General features: G+C 45.5%; 1 protein-coding gene across 8 annotated transcripts in view; it reads left to right on the top strand.

Moving 5' to 3' along the window:
• BIN1 (bridging integrator 1) overlaps positions 1-8,000 on the top strand; it is a 50,856-nt gene extending 42,856 nt beyond the window's left edge. For 3 of the 8 annotated variants that reach the window (XM_039851247.1, XM_039851241.1, XM_039851242.1), the window contains 6 exons: positions 1,920-2,067; positions 3,442-3,570; positions 4,646-4,735; positions 4,986-5,096; positions 5,389-5,490; positions 7,343-8,000. In XM_039851247.1, coding sequence (XP_039707181.1) covers positions 1,920-2,067; positions 3,442-3,570; positions 4,646-4,735; positions 4,986-5,096; positions 5,389-5,490; positions 7,343-7,450 — 688 coding nt within the window. In that variant the 3' untranslated portion in view covers positions 7,451-8,000. The remainder of the gene's footprint in view (positions 1-1,919; positions 2,068-3,441; positions 3,571-4,645; positions 4,736-4,985; positions 5,097-5,388; positions 5,491-7,342) is intronic. The other 5 variants (XM_039851248.1, XM_039851244.1, XM_039851245.1 and 2 more) reach the window with 3 other exon arrangements.
• Positions 8,001-25,066: the final 17,066 nt, after the last annotated feature.

The raw sequence follows: 25,066 nt of genomic DNA, 5'->3' as shown, positions 1-25,066 counted from the left end.
AGTGGCCAGTGTGAGCCTCCTGCACCCCTGTGTTCGAGTAGCCTCCTCTTCTGCTTGTTTTGTCAGCACCACCCCAGGGCACCTGACACCATGCTGAGGCCAGTGGGGCCCCTGAGACTGTATGATGGGGGGCCGAGGGGGAAGTTAAGCCCTCATCAAGGCCCCTGGGTGTTAGGGGAGTCTTTTTCCCTTTGTGTAACCCCTTTGTGAGGGGTTGCTGATGAAGGAAGGGGACAGGCCAGCCCGACATCCAGCTTTCCCCCAAAATGAAGGCCTCTGCGTCCCATCCTCACAGAAAGAAAACTAAACTGTTCTCCCGGCTGCGCAGGAAGAAGAACAGGTACCGGCAGTGAGTGCTGCATTGTGGGGCGTCCGAGGCCAGCACGCTGGCCCGTGGCCCCAGTGCATGCGCCTAGCGCCCTTCTCTGAGGGCACCACTAACCCCTAACCTGCCTTCTTGTGTGTGGTGCTGCCCGGCAGGCCGGGCCTGCGCTGTGTCGTGTGTGCTGCAGGACAGGGCAGAGGGCTCGTTGGGCGGGAATGCTGTGCAGACAGCCGGAGCTCAGGTTAGCGCCTTCCTCTCTGCATTGCTGAGCGTCCACCGGCTGCGGCCTGGACCAGGAGCATCAACAGATGGAGAATGGCACCAAAAAGGAGGCCTGAGGAGGCTTGGGGAGGGCTGCTGAGGCACGGTGGCGTTTTTAAAATGACATGTGCATGTGTCCTGTACTTAAATTCTTTAAGGAGGCAAATACAACCCATGAAACACAAGTTTAGGAAAGATGAGAAGGTACCAGTAATGTCTCTCTCATGTCTGTCTCATCATCTAGATACTCCCTCCCCCAGGTGACGTGGTTACCAGTTTCTTTTGTGTCCTTCTAGACCTTCCCTGTCCATCACTGTGGCCACTGGCCTCATATGGCTGGCCAGCACTTGGACTGCGGCCAGTGTGACTGAGGAGTTGAATTTTTAACTTTATTTAATTTAAATATAAATGTAAACAGCCACCTACGGCTAATGGCTAGTCTTGGTCAGCACTGTGTGTAAGTACGAATATAAGTATTTATTTTTTGCCCCCTTTGCACCCAAGTGGAGGTTCATGCACATGTTTGCCCTGGTTTTCGGTACTGAACGATATGGCTTAGAGACCTTGCCCTCTCACCCCCAGCATATCCTCTGTGAGGGCACCGCCTTTACTCACCTACCTGCCCATGGCCTCTGGGTGGCTTCCCGTGTTTTCCCAGAAGGGCCTGTGGGAGCAAAGGTTCAGACATAGTGATGGCATCATGTGGGTGGGAGTGTGTGTGGGTGGCAGGCTGTGCTTGGCATTTTGGTGTGAGTGAGTAGACAGGCAGGGAGGCAGCCAAGAGGCCTTGGGGGTCAGGCTGAGATGGGGGCTGCTGTGTGGTGTGAGGAATGAGACTCACGTTGCCTCTAGGACGTTTTGCTTTCTCCTGCTGGGGAGTTCGGACTCTCATACAGGGCTAGCCTGATGCAGGCCTGTGGGGCAGCTGGGCTACCTCTGGCGGTGGCTCCCAGAGTCCTGCTCCCCTCCCCTGGGGACTGCAGGCCTCCAGCTTGGAGTTCCTCCATGTGCTGTCACTGTCTCCAAGACAGGCCCCTGCTGCCAGAGCATGCAGTCTCATTTCCACCCATTCTCATGTACAAGATCACAGTTTCACACAGGAACATTGCATTTTCACAGTGAATCTTTGTGGATACACTTTGGAAGAAAACATCCTCAGTTTCGCACACTGGTCTGCATGCTCATACATATGTACACACATGTTTCCACACATGGAACCAAAAGCATCTGCTCGTGCACATGCCCCATCACACGCATACCTGCGGATTTGCACATCCTGTCTCAGAGGCCATGACCTTTCCCCACTGGGCTCCTTCTTGTCTTGCCTCCACAGTGACAACACCCCTGCAAAAGAGAACAAGAGCCCTTCACCTCCACCAGATGGCTCTCCTGCTGCCACCCCTGAGATCAGAGTCAACCATGAGCCTGAACCAGCCAGCGCTGCCACCCCTGGGGCCGCCCTCCCCAAATCCCCATCTCAGGTAGGCACTGTGTCTCTGTGACTGATCCCCTCTCCTCCTTGCTCTTCCTCCTGCTTTGCTGTCATCTACCTATCCCTCCCATTTCTAGTCCTCTATTTCCTTCCTGGGGTTTTGCCCAATGGGGGCTGAGCCTGAACATCGGTCTCCCTTGGGCCCTGCTGGACACAGGCTCTCCTCAATGGCCCTGGGCCCTTTCAGGGACATCTGTGACTGCCTGTTTCCTCCTCAAGTGTCCCCCTGCCCCGCTGTAGTACCCTCTCTTTCTTCTCTCCCTGGCTTTTGGGAGGCTTGACTTCCTCCATCTTCCTTTCCAACTGAGGCGCAGGCTCGGCCCCTAACACCGGAATGTCCAGGTCTGTGGAGGCAACTGCCTTCTCTGTCCTCACCTTCTTCCTCCTGCTTGGAACTGCCACGAAGGACCTTTAGAGGGACAGCATGGGAAAGGGCTCAGTGAGGGGACTGTGTAGTGGTGAAGGGGGACAGGCCTTGGGCTTCTGGTCCGGCCCCTCTGGAGCGCCTGGCCTCCACCCCCACGAGGTTTCTCTGCATTTCTGCAGTGTCTCTGGTTGAGCCTTGTTAGGCTGTCCCCCATGCCCTTTCATTCCTGGCAGCAGCTCTTTTGGTTTTAGGCCATCACTCAGCCGATTAGGATAAAGATGTTAAGAATGGTGATGAGAGCCCACACTTGAACAGCACTTACTCTGGGCCAGACGCTGTGCCAGCACTTTTCACGTTTTCATTCATTAAATCCTCACAACTACCTTGTGAGGCAGATGCTTTTTTAAATCACCCCAGAGTGACAAATGAGGAAACCCAGGCTTCGGGGTGGGTGGGGGGTTGTGTGACTTGCCTGAGGTCCCCCCCAAGTGTGCAGGTGTGTGATCCCCTTCCCTAGGCCTCCTCTGGGCCCTGGCTCTGGGCTGGTCTCCACAGGTCACTGCAGAGGTCAAGCTGGAGCTTGTCCGGTGGAATGTGGAGAGGGGCCTAGGTGTGCAGGAGAGTGGGTGCCCGGGCTGTGTCTCAGCTACTGTTTCTCTCTGTCTTCTTACCATGTGGCGAGCCCTCCTACTGCCACTGCCTTATTCTTCCCTCCTCCTTTCTCTTCTCACACCTCTTTCCTCACCTATCCTTCCTCTCCCCTCCCGTTTCTTCGTTCTGTACAGTGTTTCTGGACCTCCTGCCTTGGTCTCCTTTCTGGGGTGGTCATGGTCCTGGTGTGTGTGACTTGGGGAGCAGTGACACTTCTTGCTTCATCTTCCTCAGTGGGGCCATGGCCTGGGGTGTGACTAACCATGGCTTTGTCTCTGTCTCCCCCCAACCTTCCCGCTCTGCTGTGCCTCCCTGTGTGGCCCCTTACCCGTGGCCGACTCACAGCTCCGGAAAGGCCCACCAGTCCCTCCGCCTCCCAAACACACCCCATCCAAGGAAGTCAAGCAGGAGCAGATCCTCAGCCTGTTTGATGACACGTTTGTCCCTGAGATCAGCGTGACCACCCCCTCCCAGGTCAGCCGCGGCCGCCGCGGCCCAGCTCTCCCCCTCTCCTGCTCTCTTGGGGCGTGCATGGCCTTCGCCTCCATTCCATGCCCTGTGCCTCTGCCTTGAAAGCCAGGAATCTGGCCAGAGAGACCGGCCTGGAGCCTCCTTCTCATTCATTTGTCTATCCCTTCATCCATCATCCCTCATCCATCCTTGAGCATGTACTGTGGCCACTCACAGGGACATAGGTTAATGGTCCTATTGGAGATAGACAACTCAGCAATGGCCTCAAGGTTGCATCGATGCTGTGGCCAAAAGTGGTGGGGAGCATGGAAGACCTGGGCCAGTAAGGGAAGGCTTCCCAGAACAGGTGACGTTTGCCAGGTGGCTGCAAGTAGAGAGCAGCTTGTGCATAGGCCAGGAGGCCTGAGAGATGGGCTCAGAACTTCTAGAGTTCGATGTGCTCATAAATGCCCTANCAGCCTCCCAGCTTAGGCTTCCCACAGTGGGAGGGAGGAACACTTAGAGCACCCGCTGGTTTGTAGTAATATCTTTCCAGAACTTTTTCATTTAATCTTCACCCTACACTAGGCATCTCCTCCTTTTACAGATGAGGAAATCGGGGCTGGGAAAGTTGAGGGGTTGCTCCCAGAGCTCGGAAGTGGCTGAGTCTGAGTGCTGGCCCAGGTCAGCCTGATTGCAGCCAGGTTGTGTCAACTTTGCCTTGCCCGGGCCCCCACCATGGTTCCCATCCTGCGCTTCGTTCTTTTCTGGGAACAACCTGTGAGGTGCAGGCTGGCCAGGCAGGTTCGAGGGAGCTGAAGCTGGGCCAGCTCGTGGGCTTAGGGGTGGGGCCTGTGAGGGAGAGTCAGGAGTGGTACCCAGGGGCCTTTGCTGGGTTTTTGCTGCATGTCTCTCGGCAACCTCTTCGTGCCTGCTAGTACCTTCTCCAGCTCTTCCTCATGCCCAGGACCCCACGCTTCCTTCGGGAGCTCGCCATACTGTGCAGAGAGACTGGCCAACTCTGGATGCCACTTGGGTGCTTGTCCTGGTGGCGGTGCCCCGTCCTGTGTCTGACCCCATGCCGGCATTTATGTTGCAGCCAACAGAGGCCTCAGAGGTGGCGGGTGGGACCCAACCTGCGGCTGGAGCCCAGGAGCCTGGGGAGACGGCAGCAAGTGAAGCAGCCTCCGTAAGACACAGGGACCAGGGCCCTGTCTTTCTTTCCTGCTGTCTGTTTGTCCATCTGTATGCCCACCCACCTGTGGCTCCCAGCCCTGTATCTTGCCTGTTCTCCTTGCTCTGTCCAGGTCATAGTTCCTGTCCAGGAGACTGGAGGCAGGCTGGGCTGGCATCAGGCTCAGACATCCCTTTTCCCTGCCTGTTGCCCTGGCTCTTCGGGGACCACCTCCTGCTCATGCTGACCTGTGCTCCCTCCCTAGAGCTCTCTGCCTGCTGTTGTGGTGGAGACCTTCCCAGCAGCTGTGAATGGCACTGTGGAGGGAGGCAGCGGGGCTGCACGCTTGGATCTGCCCCCGGGGTTCATGTTCAAGGTAAGCCCAGGGTACTGACCCCACAGTCTGATTGCCACTATCTGATAGTGCCCTGGAGGTGGGATACCACCTGGGGGCTATGTGCTTGGCCCAAAGTCGTTCTACCCTTTTATCCCCTGCTACAGTCGGTGAGGTGGTGTCAGCCCTGGTCCCACCACTTTAATAAGCTCCTGGTCACCGTGTTGCCTCATCACACCAAAGCTGCTATGAGGCCTGGTGCCTTGTACAGGGTTGCAGCGGAGACCAAGGGTTTTTGAGGGAAGGACGTCGAGCTCTCTCTCAACTTCTGCAGGTGCAGGCCCAGCACGACTACACGGCCACCGACACAGATGAGCTGCAGCTCAAGGCTGGGGACGTGGTGCTGGTGATCCCCTTCCAGAATCCAGAAGAACAGGTGAAGCCTGGGTTTGGGCTGGGGCCTACTGTCCTTTTCTCTCATCATTCATTGTTCTCCTCCCTTCTGCCCTTCCTCCCTTCCTTCTATCCATCCCCTTTCCTTTTTCTTTGGCCCATCTCCTGTGTTGTCACGTTTCCCCCTCTGTTGGTGTCTCCCTGTCTGTATCTCCCCTCTCTCTTCACTTTCTTTTTTTCTCGAACTCTGTCTGCTTCCTTCTTCCTGCTTTCTCCTTTCCTCAGGCTCTATCTGACTTTTCCCCAGCTTTCTGCATCTGTTTTTTCCTCCACTTCTCCCTTCCCTGCCTGGAAGCCTCCCTCCTTCCAGGACAGGATCCTTGGCTGCCCCTCCATGAGCTGTCCCACCCTGGTCACTGCTGCCAAGGCGCCTGCTCTATGACTCATGTCGGGCCCCTGTTGTCCCCGCATGCTGCCCCTCCAGGCTGGCCCTTCACCCATTCACACAGCACCCACAGGGACAGTGCGTGGTATCAGCAGGACCCCTGAGCACCCTCACCATGCCCCCAGCTGTTTCTCACCCCAGATGCCTCCTGGAACCTTCTCTTCCTGCTGTGGCCTCTCCTCGTTAGTTCATCTCTTCAGAGCGGGCCCCCTCGGGGCCTAGGGCTGGCACAGAGTGAGGCAGAACTGTTTCCTAGGTTGAGACAGGCTGCTTCGTGCAGGCAGCTGTGGCCCTTCAGTAGGAATCTCACTGTGGGTATCGAGTGAGTCTTTGTGGGATGTCGGTGGTGGGATTGGGGTGCTCATGTTGATATCCAGGTGACATCCACAGTGCATAGCGGTCCTGGTTAGACTCTGACACACTTAGTCATCAACAGGTCTGTGTGGTTTAGTTGTCAGGGGAGGAGGGCTGGGTTTAGGATGAGGCCAACATGGCTGGGGGTCCTAGGTTGGGACTGAGGCTACCAGGTGGTTACTGAGGCTACACTGGGCTGCGATGTTTGAGTAACAAGGATTTCCTGGGCCTGGAGTTAATTCGGCCAGTTCTCTTAAATCTTCAGGTCTCCCTTGATCTCCCTAGCGGGCCAGTCCTGAGTTGGGTGGGATTTTCTGAACCAGAATCCTAGCCCCTGGCCCACAGTGGGGGCCATCTAGGATGGCTGGAAGTGGCTCAGATAGCACATACGTAGGGCCTGTGACGAGGCATGTAATGATGCAGAATGAAACAACAAAGACCTAGGTGGGTCTCAGGCATAGCCCAGTTGCCGGGATAGCAATGGCCTCACCCAGAGGCCAGGTGTGTGGCTCTTGCAGGCTCAGGGTCAGAGTCTGGGGCCAGGGAGGTTGTCGTGATCCCTGGGAGGGTCAGGATTAGAGCAAAGGTCCAGTTTGAGTTGGAAGGCTTGGTGGGGTGGCCTCAGATCACTCTAGAAGCCTTTAAGTGGCCAGCATGCAGCAGAACTTTCTGGAATTGTAGAAGTCTGGACAGACAGCTGATGTCTTCTTCAGTGACGTGTCTTCTGTGGGCACCAGATGGTGGGCAACTAGTTCCTCAGCTGGCATTGAGGGAATTGTTCAGACGTGTATATACCAGTGCGGCAGTCAGCCTGCCTTTCCAGAGTGAAAAGGACTTGCCAGATCACAAAGAGTTAAATCCACCTGCTGAAGGGCAGAAAGATCCTGCAGTGGCTGGGTTTGGGTCTGGGGAGATTAGCAGGGAATGCTGCCTGGAGGAAGCATTTCTTAAGGGGGGTGTGACCCGCTCGGAGGAATGAATAAGTAGAGGAGGAGACTTCCTTCTATTGGGTCCCCAGTGAGATGCATACCTCGTAGAATCCAACTACCCTCCTTCTCCATTCCTCTTCGACTTGGGTGCTCTGCTTCCCCTTCAGGATGAAGGCTGGCTCATGGGCGTGAAGGAGAGCGACTGGAACCAGCACAAGGAGTTGGAGAAATGCCGGGGCGTCTTCCCTGAGAACTTCACTGAGCGGGTTCAGTGAGGGCAGAGGCTGGTGCAGCTCTCTGGGCCTGTGAAGAACACCTTTTCCCGAAAAATGTGTGTGGGTTTTTCTGTTTTTGTTTTTTAATTTTTGGAAAGCAAAGGGAAATCGAGAGGAGAGACCTAAGCCGAGAGGTATTCTCCCAAAGATTAGGTTGTTTTCCAAAGAGCCTGGTTTCGGCAAGTTCGGTGGAATCACCAGTGTTCCTGAAGCTGCTGTGTCCCCTAGTTGAGTTCCTGGCTGCCCTCAGCCCTGCCCCGCATCCTTTGGGTGTCTGCTGCTGCAGCTGCTAGTGAGCCCGGCCGCAGGGCGGGGCCTGGGGGCCGCAGAGCCACCACGCTTGCCTGAAGCTTTGGCTGAGCCACCCGGGCAAGGGTCCTCCTTTCCTGGCAGCTGCTGTGGGTAGGGTCCAGTCTCTCCAGACACCTCGGGACCCAGACAACCATCTGGCCTGGCCCTGCCTCGCAGACCATCTGTGTGCTGTTTGAAAATAAATCTTAGTGTTCAAAACAAAATGAAACAAAAAAAACTGACAAAAGCACTCAGAAAATGTGCGTTTGTTCATTTTTCTCCCTCCATTTCTGTCTGCTGTGCACTGTAACTGTGATTATCTGTGGCTTTTCTACCAAGACTGTCCACCTCTGCAGGCCCTCTGCCCTGGGCAAATTCTGCTGGGCAGGAGGCTTAGTTCTCGGCAGTCCCCCAGCCAGCTGCATGGCCACCACTTCCTTTTGAGTTTGGCTGGACTCAGAGCCAACAGAGAGCTTCAACCCTTGTCCCTTGGTATTTTTAATGTCGGTTGGGATGCAGATGACAGGGACCAGGTGATGACAAGTAAGACAAGGAGCTCGAAGAGCCTGCTCTGTGCCAAGAAGTCTGGTAGATACTGCCCTAAGTGACATGATATACTACGTATGAGAACTGAGGGGTCAAGTGCCAAGACCCCATTTCACAGATGTGGAAACTGAGGTGCAAGGAGGTTCGGCAGCTTGTTGGTGAGTGGTGGAAAGGGTCTGACCTGAGCAGTTGGCCCAGGCACGTGGGGAAGGCCTGAGCCTGGTGATGGAAGGAGCAAGCTCTGCTGCCTAGCTGCTCCCTCTCCTTGCTGCCAGCCTCATTTTTCCAACATTAGGTGTTACGGGGTGAGCACTGTAGGAAGCTCTCTGTGGGAGGTGGGGAGCCGGCCCTACTGGGACAGCACCCAGAGGCAGGGCAGCTGGGTGCAGTGGTTCTGTTCCAGTGGGCCCGAAGCCTGAGCTGTGCTGAGGGTCTGGGAGCTGGGACACTTCCAGGTTGTGTCTTTCCAAGAGAATTCAGCCTGGCAGCTCACAACTTGTCAGTGCTAATGGCCACTCCCACCCTGTATCCAAGGCCACAGACTGCACAGTGGCCAGCGTGTCTCAGAAGTCCCCATACTGTCTCAGGGGGAACTCTCCCTAGTCTCTGTCTCCTGCCTGCTCCTGAGATCCTCCACATACCTTGGACATTGTACAGCCCACTGGCTGGCCTCTTTTCCTCATCCTTGGTTGGGTTTAATAACCACAGCAGCCTTGCTTCTCTTGGTTCCACTGGCCTGGAGACCCCCAGCTCTGCCTCTGGGAATTTAGATATTCACACCCTAGCCCCACCCATCCCCAAACACCAGGTTCTATGCAGACAGATGAGCAAACATTGGATTCATTTGTTCAGCAAGTCTTGGCTGGTGTTAATGGTGTCTGAGGTGGGTGGGTGCTCAGCCTGCAGCTCTTGCCTCTGTCTCTTGGGTGTCAGCATCTTTAAGCTGGATACTCAACGATCCCAAGTTTGATGTCTGCACACTGCATAGTACAGATGAGACTTCCACAGCGGGGTGTCAAACTTCCTTCCCAGAAGACCCCCAGCAAATCTTTCTCTCATTGGCCTGAATTGGGTCAGGTTTCCAGTACTGAAGCAGTTGCTGTGGACTTCTACATTGGCCCAACACTTAGCAAGGCCTAGAGCTGGAGGCTGGGTTGGGCTAGGCGGGGGAGGGTGGACACCTGAACAAAAAACTATGGCTTTTAAGGAGAAGAGGGGATGGATTCTAGAAGCTATAGCGACTATCCCTCAATAGTGGTTTCCAGAAAGGGCCATGAGACTGGGGAATATGACTGGGTGACTATAAGTAGGTCCGTGTGTGAATATGTATTGGGAGTGTGAGTGTGTGTACTCTATCAAGTCTATCTAAGGCTGACCTCAAAGTCAGTGGGTGACCAAGGAACATAAACTATGTGCATCTGTCCTTCCATGTTTCTGGAGGAATATTCATCTGACCTCCCTGCCCCGTTCTGCCTCCGTGTCCCAGAACTCATCTCACCACTGGTTCCAGTATAGACAGTATGTGGTCTTCCTTAGCTATTTGGAGACTTGTAGCAGGGGATGCACCTGTGTCTGTATAAATTCAGTCTCGTGAACATTCACTCACTCATTCACTCACTCACTCACTCACTCACTCACTCACTCGCTCATTTTTCACATAGGCACTGAGATTACAGAGATTAAAATGTGGTTGCTACCCCTAATGCCCTAACAGTTTGGGGAAAAGCAGACAAGAATAGGCAAGAAAGAGCAGCAGCTGCCATGGTGGTGTGTTCAAGGTCTGGAGACAAAAAGGAGCCACCACCCTGGCTTCTCATGGGAAGAGGTGTCTGCTGCCTTTAGAGTTAAGGGGAGTCCACTGGAGCTGACGCAAGGAAGACCCATCTCAAGCAGAGAGAAACAAGTCTTGCCAGGAGGCCCGTAGGGGTTCCAGCTTCTGCTGGGGAGCCTGGAGCATAGGGGAGAGGTCAGGACTGAGGGCCAACTAGGTGGAGATTGAGGCCTGGGAAGAGATGAAGACACCTGGGGAGAGCTGGCAGTGAAGGAGGGAAGAGGGCCCGGGGGGTGGCCTGACTGCCAACATCAAGAGGTGGGAGGAAGAAGAGGTTTTGTGCCCACCTAATATTCACCTGCTCCTCCTCCTTAACTGAACTCCGATTGGGTGGCTCTGGGTGGCTTTATGACACAGTGTTAATCAATGAGATGAGAGAAGGCATCACTTCCTAAATAAAAAAGTCAAAGCCTTCTTAAAGGAAAGCCCCTTGCCCTCTCCCATGCCTGGAATGAGGGTTGGAGGTGCAGCAGCCATCTTGTGACTCTGAAGCTGCATGTATGAGGACAGCCACTCACTGAGGATAGCAGAGTGGAAAGGTGGAGAAATGTCATTAAAAAGTCGTATTTATTCCAACCTGACTGTGCTGTCTCATGACATCTTTTTGTGTGTGAAACATGTAAGCCCATCATAATTGTGGGGGTTTCTGTTCCTGGTTGCTCTGTGTTCCTATGTTTGTCATCAAGTTCTCTGACTGACTCTTAAAGAATTCTGAATTGTTTCTCCCCTCGCTTGCTTTCTCCTAGTTCAGGCCTTATCACCTCCCCCTGCACAAATGTGATAGTGTCCTGGTGGGCCTCACGGCCTCTGCGTCCTTTTGCTCTGGTCCATCCCTGGAGTGCACTGTGGCTGCCAAGTGTCTTCTTTAGAGAAGGGCTCCCTCCTTGGAAGTTCATGTCTGACCACGTTACTCCTGCAGTTTATTCCAATGCTAGCCCGAACCCTTTACCCAGACCCTTCGGGATCTGGTCCCCGACCATCTCTCTGGTCCATATTCCTCCACTCCCTGATCTGAGTTTACTGTCCCAGTGATGAAGCTGAGCCACATGCCCTCTTCCCTCTGCCAACTTCCCTCTGCTGTGTCGTGGCCAAGCATTCTGCAGAGGTGCCCCTTCTTGTTGCCTGCTGATGCCCGCTCTCCTTTAGAACCTGGGTGCCCAGTCCCAGGGTTGGTTCCTTCCTCTGACTCACCCTCATCTGTCCATCCATCTGTCAAGCACTTGTCAAGCTGCATGTAGGGGATTGAGCTGTCTACTCTTCTGATCCTTGCCTGTATGAGCCAGGTCAGAGTCCAGGCTCGGGGTGCTCAGAGAATGTTGGGCTTCATCACACTCTGCTCGGTTCCTGCCACGTGGCCACCACTGCTTATTCCAGAGGCCACAGGGCATTGTTTATAAAAAGTAAAATAAATGAGTCATAATCTCATCATCCCAACCTAGTAACTTATTTCACTTTTTGTCCATGTTGGACTGTAGTTTTTAAAAAACTCAAGGGCGACTGGTGTTTCTCCTGGTCTCATTTTATCTGGTTAGATTTGACCCAACAGCTGAGACTTGTCAGCACTCTGTAGGCTAGCCATTCATCCAAGTGAACATTTATCTTTTAAAATAGTGTGCTGTGTGCATGTGTCCTTATATTCGCAAAAGCTGCAGTTGCTCAGTATATTCTGAATTTCCTCTTTGGCAAGCATCATCAGGCCAGTGGCAACGTTGTTCGAGTGCATCCCATGCTGACAGATTATTATCTTCTGTCAAGGAATTCAATTTTTACGTAATAGGAAGAAAACAATTTTTATTTAAAAAGTTGCCTGTGGTTGAAAATAGGAGAAAGCAAAAAATATCTCTAACAGAGTCAAAGGTCATTTATTGGGAAAAAAATACCTTAATGGTCACGTTTGGTTCTGAAAGATGATTCCTCTGCCCCCGTCATAGCCTGGATGGGAGAAGCCAAAGAGGTGAATTGTTCTGCATGATAAAGTCCTTTTACTTCTACCTGTGGGGAACTGGGAGGTGGATGTGAAGACCCCCAGAATATGAAGTGTAGAGAGAGAATGAGGAGAGTCTGGAGGGAGAGGCGCCTGAGGAGATGGCAGTCATCCGGGCCAACGGAGAACTACGCCTGCAGCAAACACCAGATGAGTCTGTAGGACACTGAAGACTAATATTCAGTTTAAGTTGTTTCTAATTCTGTGCTGGGCTGAAAAAAATCCCACCTTTAATCCTAAACCTTTAGTGTGTCAATGTCACTTTGAGGATATCAAGGAGAAGGAGCTGAGTTCTATGTAGAAGCTGACTCAGGGTGGAAGGGAGAGAGGATGTGTGAGGAGCAGGAGGACGGAGAGAGTAGTGCATGGGGAAAAATGCCACCTTCCAGCCCAGTGCCCAGCAAAGGTATTCGGAGATAATGGGGTAGAAACTAAAATATGTGGGAAGAGACAGTGAGCCATTTTACCTCAGAGCAAAGGAAAGGGTGATTCCAGAAGGTACAAGGGCACAGGGCACTGATAAGTCTGGGTTGTATTCAGGCATCTGGATGCAGGTGTTAGAGTGGTTAAGAGCTGGGCTCTGGCACTAGGGTCATCTAGCTTTTATGGTGCACCATTGCCTTGGGCCTCAGTTTGTTTCCTATCAAATAGTGGTGACATCACAATTCACAGCGTTGCATGAATTAAGAAGTATCACAGAATATTTTTAAAAGGAAAAATTATACCTATGTATATACTTACATATTATACAAATAGAAAAGCAACACATTTTATTTCATTTATGAGGAACCACTAAGATGCTACAGGCAGATTGAATGAGAACTGGATTTACAGAGCTGCATAGTCTTCCCTGGACAAGATTCATGTGCATCGTCTTGAGCAGGAATCATATGCCTCTCTGTCAGCCCCACATCAGCTAATTCAGTCTCTACAGAACTACAAAACAGCCCAAACCCAGACAGTCAAAGACATGCACCCACAGAATCAGACAGTCTCTGAGGGTCCACTAGGGGAGGCCCAGAATTCCATGCTTTGTTCAGATTTCCTCATTTCCCCGCAATGTTCTTTTCTGTTCCACGATCCCATTCAGGATCCCATGTTACGTTTAGTTGTCTTGTTTCCTGATTTTGATGACCTTGACAGTTTTGAGAGGTATACCTGTAGAATGTTCTTCACTTGGGATTTGTCTGATGATTTTCTCATGATTACACTGGGTGTATGTGTTTTGGGGTTGAAGACCACAGAGGTAAAATACCTTTTTCATTACAGCATATCATTGGTACATACTCTCAATATGACTTTTGCTCTTGGTGTTGACCTTGATCACCTGGCTGAGGTTGTGTTTGTCAAGCTTTTCCATTGTAAAGTGACTCTTCTTTTCATGGTCTTTGGAAGCAAGTCATGATGTACAACCTGCTTAAGGAATGGGCAGTTATGCTTCACCTCCTCGAGGGAGGGTATTAAAGAAGTTATCTGGAGTGCATGGGGATTTGTCTATTCTCCTCTTTTCATTCTTTCGTTCGTTCATCCATTCACTCATTCACTCACTTGTACATTTTTATCAGAATGGTCTCATTGTTATTGATTTTAAACTCTGGGTTATTATCCAAAGCTACTTAATTTTGTTGCTCAAATTGTTCCAGTTTTCATTTGATTCCTGTATCCCTTTGACATAACCCATCATTCTATGTTTTTCTTCTGGCACCTCTTTACCTTCTGGCACTACAGATCCATCTGAATATTTCTTGCCCCAGTATTAGAACCAACAATTTCAAAAAGCTCAGAGCATACATTTTTAAGGGTCTTTGATACATGTTGCTAAATTATTTGCCAGAAAGTTTGTACAATTTATAATCTACCCAGCAGTGTATGTGTCTATTTCTTATCACATCACAATAGTTTGAAACATATTTTAAAATAATATTTCATCACTTTTAATTTGATTCCTTTAAAAATTAATGACTATTCAATTTTTTAAGTTCACTAGCCATTTGTAATTTGGCAAATTGGTTTCATGTTCTTAATCCTTTTTTTTTTAAATTAAGATTATTGGAGTAACATTGGTTAATACAATTATATAATTTTCAGGTGTACATTATCATTTGACATCTGTATATTCTATTGTGTGTTTACCACCCAAAGTCCAGTTTCCTATAGCTACCATATATTTGATCCCCTTTACCCATTTCACCCACCCTTAAACCCTATATTTGACTTCCTTTCCCTTGTATACCTCCCCCTCCTCCCCTACCCCACTAGTAACCACTGGTCTATAGTCCTCTAGTAATCACTAGTTTATATTCCATGTCCATGAGTCTATGTTTGTTTGTCCTGCTCATTTGTTGCATTTAGGTTTATATCCCATATTTAAGTGATATCATGTGATTTTCAACTTTTTCTGCCTGACTTATTTTGCTTAGCATGATTATCTCGAGGTCCATCCATGTTGTTGCGAATGGCAGAATTTCATTTCTTTTTATGAGTGAGTAATATCCCATTGTATATATATATACCACAGCTTCTTTAGCCAATCACCTATCGTAGAACACCTCGATTGCTTCCATGTCCTGGCCACCGTGAATAATGCTGCTGTGAACATTAGTGTGCAAATATCTTTTCAGATATGGGTTTTCAAGTCTTTGGGGTAAATACCCAGTAGAGGGATTGCTGGATCATATGGTAGATCAATTCTTAGTTTTTTGAGGAACCTCCATACTGTTTTCCATAGTGGCTGTACCAATTTGCAGTCCCGCCAGCAGTGTATGAGGGTTTCTTTTTCTCCACATCCTCTCCAACATTTGTTATTAATTGTTCTGTTGATTATAGCTATTCTAACAGGTGTGAGATGGTATCTCATTGTGGTTTTGATTTGCATTTCCCTAATAGCTAGCGATGTTGAGCATCCTTTCAAATATTTGTTGGCCGTTTGTACATACTCTAGGGAGAAGTGCCTGTTCAGGTCCTCTGCTCATTTTTTGATTGGATCATTTGTTTTTTTGTTGTTGTTGTTGTTATTGAGTCTTATGAGTTCTTTGTATATTTTGGATATTAGGCCCTTATCAGAGGAGTTGCTTGCAAATATATCTTCCCATTCGGATGGTTGTCTCTTTACCTCGTTGACAGTTTCTTTTGTTGTGTAGAAGCTTTTTAGTTTGATGTAGCCCCATTCGTTTATTTTTGCTTTTACTTCCCTTGCCTTTGAGGTCAAATTCATAAAATCCTCTTTAAGTCCAAGGTCCTTCAGTTTAGTTCTTATGTTTTCTTTTTTGCAATTTTTTGTTTCAGGTCTTAATCCATTTTGAGTTAATTTTGGTGTGTGGTGATAAACAACGGTCTAGTTTCATTCTTTTGCAGATGGCCTTCCAGTTTTCCCCGCACTATTTATTGAAGAGGCTTTCCTTTCTCCACTGTATGTTTTTGGCTTTTTTTTGTCGAAAATTATTTGCCCATATAAATATGGGTTTACTTCTGGACTCTCAATTCTGTTCTACTGGGTCGTGTGTCTGTTTTTCTGCCAATACCATGCCGTTTTGATTACTGTCATTTTGTAGTACAATTTGAAGTCGGGCAGCATGATGCCTCCAGCCTCATTCTTTTTTCTCAGGATTTAACTTTTTGTTTTGAACTTGAAAACAATAAAATACTTTTCAATGGAGAGATTTTAAGCATGCACAAAGTAAAGAAATTAATATAATAAAAATATCTTATGTAACTATCTCTCAACTTCAATAATTGTTAATATTTTCCATCTTTATTTGAGTTACCCCTTCTCTTACATTTAAAAAAAATCTGGATTTCTTTAAAGAGAATCTCATGCAGCAAGTAATTTTACCTATAAATACTATAGTATGTATCTCTAACAAACAAGAGCATTTTAAAAACACAAACACCACACATTATGACCACACACTCAATACCCATTTGGACTTGCTGCCTGATGGGTCCTGGGTTCTTCAGTCAACAAAATGTACAGGTGTCTGTCTCTCATTGAAGGAAACCGTGGCTGGCCCATGTGGCCTGTTCCTGGCAAGGTAGGCCAGATTTATTCAGCTCAGGCCTCAGTGGGGAATGCCCATATGTGTGGGTGAGGGCTATTAATTAAGCATGTGCCTTGTCTGTCCCAAGATTCCAGGTGTCCTAAACCAGTGAAGCCCTGTACTTTTAATTAGACCTATGAATCTTTATATACCTGCCTGGTTCCTGGTGCCAACACCTCTGACTTGCATTGCTTGTGCATGCACAATATATGCCTGGGGCAGAAGTGGGCTTTTTAGTATTGGGGAGCTTTTGGGAGGAAGTTTCAACTCCCTACACAGCCTCCAGAATAAAAAGTGGACCCCACTTTACCAAAAATCGTGTGAAGTGGCAGCTTTAATGAGGCCACAGTTATCAGTCCCCATTTGGACTTGCTGAGTGATGGGGTCCCAGGTATGGGGTTTTGGAACGAGTCACTCCAAGATGTGCCTCTTCGGAATGAGGATTATTCTGAGGTATAGGCAATTGAGACCCCGAAGTCTCACAAGAAACTTTTACCTCTCCGTTAAAGAATTTAAGTTAAGAACTGGACCCATGATAAGATTTGTCACTAGAAATAACATTTTATGACCTGTATATAGGGCAAGGCAAACTTATGATTACTGAACATCTGCTCTTCTTATTGTCCTGAGAATGACCTTCTTCTGCTCTGAAGCTGCAAGATGCATTGCCTCATCCTTGGCTCAGAGTAACATATATATCTCATCTTCCCTATCTGTCTCTGAACCTCTCACCCATTTGGTTATTTTTCTCTTGTTAATCTGTCTCATGTCTATTTGAATATTAGACCAGACAAAAGAATCTTGAGAGTGGAGGAAAGTCTCTTCCTCCCCCACAGTTGGTACTGCGAGCAGGATACCTCACCAACTGGGCACTGCTCACCCCGAAGCTGCTGCAGTAGAAAGATCCTGGGGCCTCTAGCATGAGCCAGCAAAAGTAAGAACTCTTGCCAAGGCAGACTCTCAGATAGTACCTGCAGAGGTAGGTGGAAGCAGAGTGGTGAGAGTCTTTTCCTTTTCTCAGTTTAAATTTCTAGGAGAAAATATTTGTGTTACTAGTTTTTTTGGCAATGGCTGTTGGTATGAGTACTCATGGATTTTTCTGTTTTTCTCTGTCTCTCTTTTCACCTTGTTATATGTCCTGAGAGCTCAGCCTTATCACCAGTGACAATATTTTCTCTCTAGCCTCTACCACTTAGAGGGTACACTTTCTGGGGAGTACCTTGTGGGCTGTCTGGCTGTGCCAACCTCTCAGTTTCCTGTGTCTATCCATTTCCTCCAAGAGACAGTAAACCATGGAGCCTCATTCTTGTTTTCTGCTAATTGGAGGATGCATATGCATCTGGTGGGCAGCCTAGTAGGCTCTGGATTGGAGCTTAGGGAATCCAAACACTTTATTCAAAAGGAGAGTGGAACATGCAATTCCCTGTGTTGTGGAATGGCTGTTTCTAACTCTGGGAGTGAACTTTATCTTGTGAGGGTTGGATCTTTCTGCACTTTCCCTTGGTGACACTTACTGTATCCATAGTTCTTATTGGTTTGAGTTGCTGTTAAGATCCTACTCCTCAAGGCCAGGCGATGGATCCTTTGAACTGGAAAAACTTAAAAATTAAAAAGAAATAAAAAAATGATTAGAGGGCTCTCATATTGTTATAATGACTAGTCACCAAGATTCCCTTAATAAGATGGAAGGACAGAAATTAGAACAAAAATCAAAGTCCACTCATATTCCTTCTAATTTGCCTTCAGACTTCTCAGATATTGTAAAAAATTAGATCATTGGAAGTACAATTGTCCTGCACGAAGAAAAAGAAAAAGAATGGCAAAGTCCTGCCAAAAGACAACTCCAAAATTTTATGTCCTAAGAACTCAGCTTAGTAACTGTCAGGCCGGGAGCTCCAAAACATGGCGAGATAGATATGTGGGCCAAACTCCACTTACGGCCAGCATCCTACCAAACTGCTGCTGGCCCTCAAGGAAATTGTACCTAAAGTTATATTGGTGATTGTGAGGAATGTGTCAATTAGATTAGATTATTTAATGGTGCACTTAAAAGCAAGTCAACAGAATGAAATACCTATTTACAAAAATTAGTAAAGGTGCAACAGAGAGAAAAGAGAAAGGAGAGTCACAGGACTTGTTTCGGCAAGGTGGAAATCTTTAGATGGTTATAAACAAATGGGGATAAATAAAATGGGCATCGATGGGGTTAAAACAAAGGTTTTAATACCACACTACTAGAGGCTGCATGGTTCAAAGGTGACCCCCTTATTGATTCCCTGACATTAAAGGGCCCCAAACAAGTCCGCTTTTTTTTACACCGTTTAGAGAAATTTGAATAGCTGGAAAGCAGAGATCACAAAGAGAAACCTGACCAGCGATTACCTGGAGCAGTAGTCAGGCTGATTAAATCAAGTTAAAGCTTGATAACAAGGCCAGAGTTCCTCAGCTTGATCTCTTGCTGGGGACCCAAAGCCTTTTTACACAAGAGTGGGTAAAGTGATCAGGGGATAGAAAGAAAAATTTCGGGGACTCTTTGATATGGAAATTTCATGAACTATGGTACCAAAACCCACTGAGGAAACCCTGACTCAGGCTATGGTTAGATTAAAAAAATATGAAAATGTAAGGATTGATAAGATTATGAAAATTGAAATGTTTAAATAAGCTTTATGTTAAGAAGTTACGTCAACTTTACCTGAACATTTTATGGGAATGGATATCATGTCCGGCTGAGAACACTTCTCCTACCCAGTATTGTAAAACAAAAACTTGTTAGTAAGTCCTAATGGAAGCTGTAGTTAAGAATGTGAGAGTTGATAGAATTAAGGTAAGAGTTTATAGGTGAATTGGTACATTTTGAACAGGCTATAGGTGAAATGATTGCATCAAATTTACCTGATTGTATTGTGGAAATAAACATGTGTCTCACTGGGGAACACTCTCCTGCCTAATATTGTAAATCAGAAAGTATATAAATCTTCCCTTCAAGCAATATTAATTAGACATGCTAGAAATAAATTTTAATAGCTTCACTGAAAATAGGCTAATGAAAAATTAAAGAAGTAAAAGGTACCTAAAAAAAAAGACTGCTGACATTACTCTTACTGCTCCCCTTTATCCTCCTTTATTTGAGTCTACTCTAAAATATTATTGCTTGATCAAGGCCAATCTGAGGGCCATAATTAGAGAATTTCTTAAAACCAGAGTGGATTCTCAAAAGTTTTATAAATGGATCATATCCAGAGTCCAGTGAGAGGGGGAAATAAAGTTTTATGTTGTCCCTTCCTAACCAAAGCCAGACAAACTGGTTATTGATCCTTTTTCTCCCAGGGACATATGTTGCCTGTGTCCTAAAGGCTTGGCGTGGCTTTCTGCCTGCCTAGGAAATGCAGGCTGTCAGTTCTTTCTTTGGACTATCAGAGGGAATAACTCTGGAAGGTACTAACTTTTGCACCCTCTCAAGTCCATGGAATTGTTTAATACTGCCAGAAATATTCAGTTTGTCCCAGCTGAAACCTGATGAGATATAAGGAAGGATTTAATAACTTTTTGAACAGAAATTTGGCAAAATTGGAAGCTGAAAATTCCAAGACTGATAGGAATTTTTTAAAGCTCTCTTCCCTAAGTTAAATAAAACTGTATACTCAGAGAGAAATAAGCAAATTAGTGGCTGTGTAGTTAGACAGGTAGGTTAACCTGTGATGTCCCTTAAATTACAACATAATTGAAAGTGGTTTTCCTTATCTTACAAATCTTTGTGAAACCATAAATACAGCTGTAGAAGCAGATCAAAGCTCACCTATTTTCACTATCCCCAATTTCTAAGACTGAAAATAAAAGAAAAAGAAGTTTGTTTTCTTTAAGTACAAATACAAGCACCTTTGTCCAGAATCTATCCCATAGCTCCCATAAGATTATTTTTTTCCAAAATATTAATAAGAGACAACCTTAACCATCTGAATGGTTAAACATAACTTACTGTTTGTCTCATGGCAGTTATTTTATTTTATTTTGTTTTATTTATTTATTTTACACATTGTGTCTTTAATGAAATAAACAGAGACCTACATTTTTCTGCAAGTACGTACTAAATTATGGTTAACTCCTTATAGTAATCCATTTTAGAAAAGTCATATTTCCCTTCTCAAGTCTGCCAATATTCAAAATAATTTCCAGGAATTTAGAAAAACATGGTGGAGTGAGAGATGTCCCCAGATCTCTCCTCTTGAAACAACAATAAGCTGAACATCTAAAACTCAACAAAAAACACCCAAACTGCACACCAGCACATCTGAGTGTGAGATCTGTGCATAAGACCTACCACAGGTCAGAACCCTGGGTATCAGGTTGTGGACTGGGAAAAATAAAGATGGTGCCTCTCGCAGCCACCAGAGCTCTCTGTAGGAGGAGGCAGAGGGGAGAAGGTGTGGCGTGTACTCTGAACAGCCCTGCCTGGAAGAGCAGGGAGCTCAGCGTAGCTGGCAGCAGGGCCCAGTCACCAGGACAGAAAGCAGAGAAGCAGGGACGGCAGAGAAGCAACAGTTGATTTTTACCAGCTGCAGTTGCAAAACCGAAGATGAGCTGCAGCCCCCATCTCCCAACCCAGAGGGTCTCTCTCCCCATATCCTTTAAGACAGAACACTGTAGAATCCTAGGGGAATCTGAAAAACCCTACCAAAACTGTTGCTAACATTGACAGGTACTGAGACTGAGGGTAGTGAGCATGATTAAATATCTACAAGAAAATAAAAAGGTATTATTAAAGCTTCATATAAAGCAGGGATCCAAGAGGCTTAGACGCCACCTATTGGAAACCAAAAGAAAAGCGCCTTCTTTGCAACAGGCTAAAGAGAGACCTTTATATTATAAATCTTTTCTGGAAAAACAGCAAAATACACTTCCATTAATGCCGGGGTGGAGAAATAGTCCATTAAACACCATGAACAAACAAAGTGGCAAGTCATCTCAGGAAGAAAGAGAAAAATCTTGAGAAAATAAGCTTATAGACATAGAAATGTGACTTAAATGACAGAAAATTCAGGATGGTACTTCTGAAAAAACTCTGTGAGATCCGAAATGATTTATATAAATGATTTCAGGAATTGAAAAAGCATCTAGATGAGCAGAATGAGTTCTTTAGCAAAGAGATTGAAACCCTCAAAAAGAACAGAATAGAACTTCTGGAGATAAATAACACACTGCAAAAGTTGAAAAATGAAATAGCAAGCTTGAGAAATAGAGTCGACCAAATGGAGGAAAGGAATTCACCAGTGAATTCACCAGTGAATACTACCAAACATTCAAAGAAGATTTAATACCTATTCTCCTCAACTCTTCCAAAAAATTAAAGAGGAGGTAATACTTCCTAACTCATTTTATGAGGCTAATATTACTTTGACACCAAAACCTGATAAAGATAACACACAACAAAAGAAAACTACTGACCAATATTTCCATGAACACAGATGCAAAAATCCTAAATAATATACTAGCGAACCGTATACAGCAACATATTAAACAGATTACAAACCATGATTAAGCGAGCTTCATCCCAGGGGCACAGGGATGTTTCAATATATGCAAATTGATTAATGAGATATACCACATAAACAAATTAAAAAATATGAATCATATGATCATATCGATAGATGCAGAAAAAGCCTTTGACAAGATATGGCATCCATTTATGATCAAAAATCTTCACAAAATCAGTATAGAAGGAAAGTACCTTAACATAATAAAGGCCATCTATGATAAACCCTCAGCCAACATTGCACTGAATGGTGAAAACCTAAAAAACCTTTTCTCTAAGATCAGGAACAAGACAAGGCTGTCCACTATCACCACTGTTATTCAGTATAACACTGGAAGTCCTAGGGAGTGCAATCAGGCAAGAGAAAGATATAAAAGGCATCCAAATAGGAAACGAAGAAGTGAAACTGTTATTATTTGCAGATGACATGATTCTCTATATAGAAAACCCTAAAGACTCCACAAGAACACTACTAGAAACGATAAGCAAATACTTTTAAAGAAAAGTCTCTGGATACAATATAATGTTCAAAAACCCATAGTGTTCTTATACTTAATAATGAAGTGTCAGAAAAAGAAGTGAAAAAAATAATTCCTTTTGCGATTGCACCAAAAAGAATAAAATACCTAGGAATAAATCTAATGGAACATGTGAAGGACCTGTATAATGAAAACTACAAGATCCTATTAAATGAAATGAAGAAGATACAAAGAAATGGAAAGAGATTCCATGTTCTTGGATTAGAAGAATCAACATTGTTAAAATGACCATATTACCTAAAGTATTATAGATTTAATGCAATCCTCATCAAAATCCCATCAGCATTTTTTAAAGAAATAGAACAAAAAACCATCAGATTTATAGGGAAGCATAAAAGAACTTGAATCATCAAAGCCATCTTGAGAAAAAAGAACGAGGCTGGAGGCATCTGCCTGACTTCAAATTATACTGCAAAGTGACAATAATCAAAAGGGCATGGTATTGGCAGACAAATAGACACACGACCCAGTAGAACAGAATTGAGAGTCCAGAAGTAAACCCATATTTATATGGGCAAATAATTTTCGACAAAAAAGCCAAAACATACAGTGGAGAAAGGAAAGCCTCTTCAATAAATGGTGCTGGGAAAACTGGAAGGCCACCTGCAAAAGAATGAAACTAGACTGTTGTCTATCACAACACACCAAAATTAACTCAAAATGGATTAAGACCTGAAACAAAAAATTGCAAAAAAGAAAACATAAGAACTAAACTGAAGGACCTTGGACTTAAAGAGGATTTTATGAATTTGACCTCAAAGGCAAGGGAAGTAAAAGCAAAAATAAACGAATGGGGCTACATCAAACTAAAAAGCTTCTACACAACAAAAGAAACTGTCAGCGAGGTAAAGAGACAACCATCCGAATGGGAAGATATATTTGCAAGCAACTCCTCTGATAAGGGCCTAATATCCAAAATATACAAAGAACTCATAAGACTCAATAACAACAACAACAACAAAAAAACAAATGATACAATCAAAAAATGAGCAGAGGACCTGAACAGACACTTCTCCCTAGAGTATGTACAAACGGCCAACAAATATTTGAAAGGATGCTCAACATCGCTAGCTATTAGGGAAATGCAAATCAAAACCACAATGAGATACCATCTCACACCTGTTAGAATAGCTATAATCAACAGAACAATTAATAACAAATGTTGGAGAGGATGTGGAGAAAAAGAAACCCTCATACACTGCTGGTGGGACTGCAAATTGGTACAGCCACTATGGAAAACAGTATAGAGGTTCCTCAAAAAACTAAGAATTGATCTACCATATGATCCAGCAATCCCTCTACTGGGTATTTACCCCAAAGACTTGAAAACTCATATCTGAAAAGATATTTGCACACTGATGTTCACAGCAGCATTATTCATGGTGGCTAGTACATGAAAGCAAATGAAGTCTCCTATGATAGATGATTGGATAAAGAATAGGTGGTACATATATACAATGGAATATTACTCAGCCATAAGGCAGATGAAATACTGCCATTTGAGACAACCTGGATGGACCTTGAGATAATCATGCTAAGCAAAATAAGCCAGACAGAAAAGGTTGAAAACCACATGCTATCACTTATATGTGGGATATAAATCTAAAAGCAACAAATCAACAGGACAAACAGAGACTCATGGACATGGACAATAGAATAGTAGTTACCAGAGGGTTGGTGGAGAGGGAGGAGGAAGGAGGTAGATGGGGTACAAGGGGTCAAACATGTAGTGACATTGAAGAATTAAAAAATAAAATGGTAAAAATACCAAAACCAAAAATAAAAAACAAAATTAAATTAAAAAAAAAAGAGAATTTAAGAAAGCAATGCCATTTACAATTGCATGAAAAACAATAAAGTACCTAGGAATAACTTTAATCAAGGGGATAAAAACCTGTACTCGAAAAATTATGTTAATGAAGAAAGAAACTGAAGAAGATACAAATAAATGGAAGCATATACCATGCTCATAGGTAGGATTAATTAACATCATTAAAATGTCCATACTTCCCAAAGAAATATATAGATTTAATGGCATTTTTTCACAGAACTTGAACTAATAATCCTAAAATGTATATGGAACCACAAAAAACCCCAAATAGATATGACAATTTTGAGAAAGAAAAACAAAGTTGGAGGTATCACAATATGTGATATCATCTATACTACAAGGGCTATAGTAATCAAAACAGTATGGTACTGGCCTAAAAACTGACACATAGATCAACAGTATAGCATAGAGAGCCCAGAAAAAAAACCATGCCTATATGGTCAATGAATCTGCAACAGAGGAGGCAAGAATATTCAGCAGGGTAAAGACAATCTTCTTAATAAATGGTGTTGGGAAAACTGGACAGATACCTGCCAAAAAAAAAAAAAAAAAAAAAAAAACGGGACCACCTGCTTACACCATATATAAGAATAATCTTAGAATGGATTAAAGATTTAAATGTAAGACCTGACACCTTAAAACTCCTAGGAGAAAGCATAGGCAGTAAACTCTCTCACATTGCTCTTAGTAATATTTTTTTCTGATATATCTCCTCGGGCAAGGAAAACAACAGAAAAAATAAACAAATGAGACTACATCAAACTAAAAAAGTGTTTAACAGCAAAGGAAACAATCAACAAAACAAAAAGACAACCTACTGAATGGGAGAAGATATTTGCCAATGATACACCTGATAAGGGGTTAATATCCAAAATTTAGAAAGAACTCACGCAACTCAACACCAAAACCCCCCCAAACAATTCAATGAAAAAATGGGCAGAGGACCTGAATAAGCATTTCTCCAATGAGGATATACAGATGGGCAATAGACATATGAAAAGATGCTCAACATCACTAATCATTA

Source organism: Pteropus medius, unplaced genomic scaffold (assembly GCF_902729225.1).
Source record: "Pteropus medius unplaced genomic scaffold, Ma_sr-lr_union100, whole genome shotgun sequence".
Lineage (NCBI taxonomy): Eukaryota > Metazoa > Chordata > Mammalia > Chiroptera > Pteropodidae > Pteropus > Pteropus medius.
Note: the sequence above shows the minus strand (reverse complement) of the source record. Positions and strands in the feature narration are given on the sequence as shown.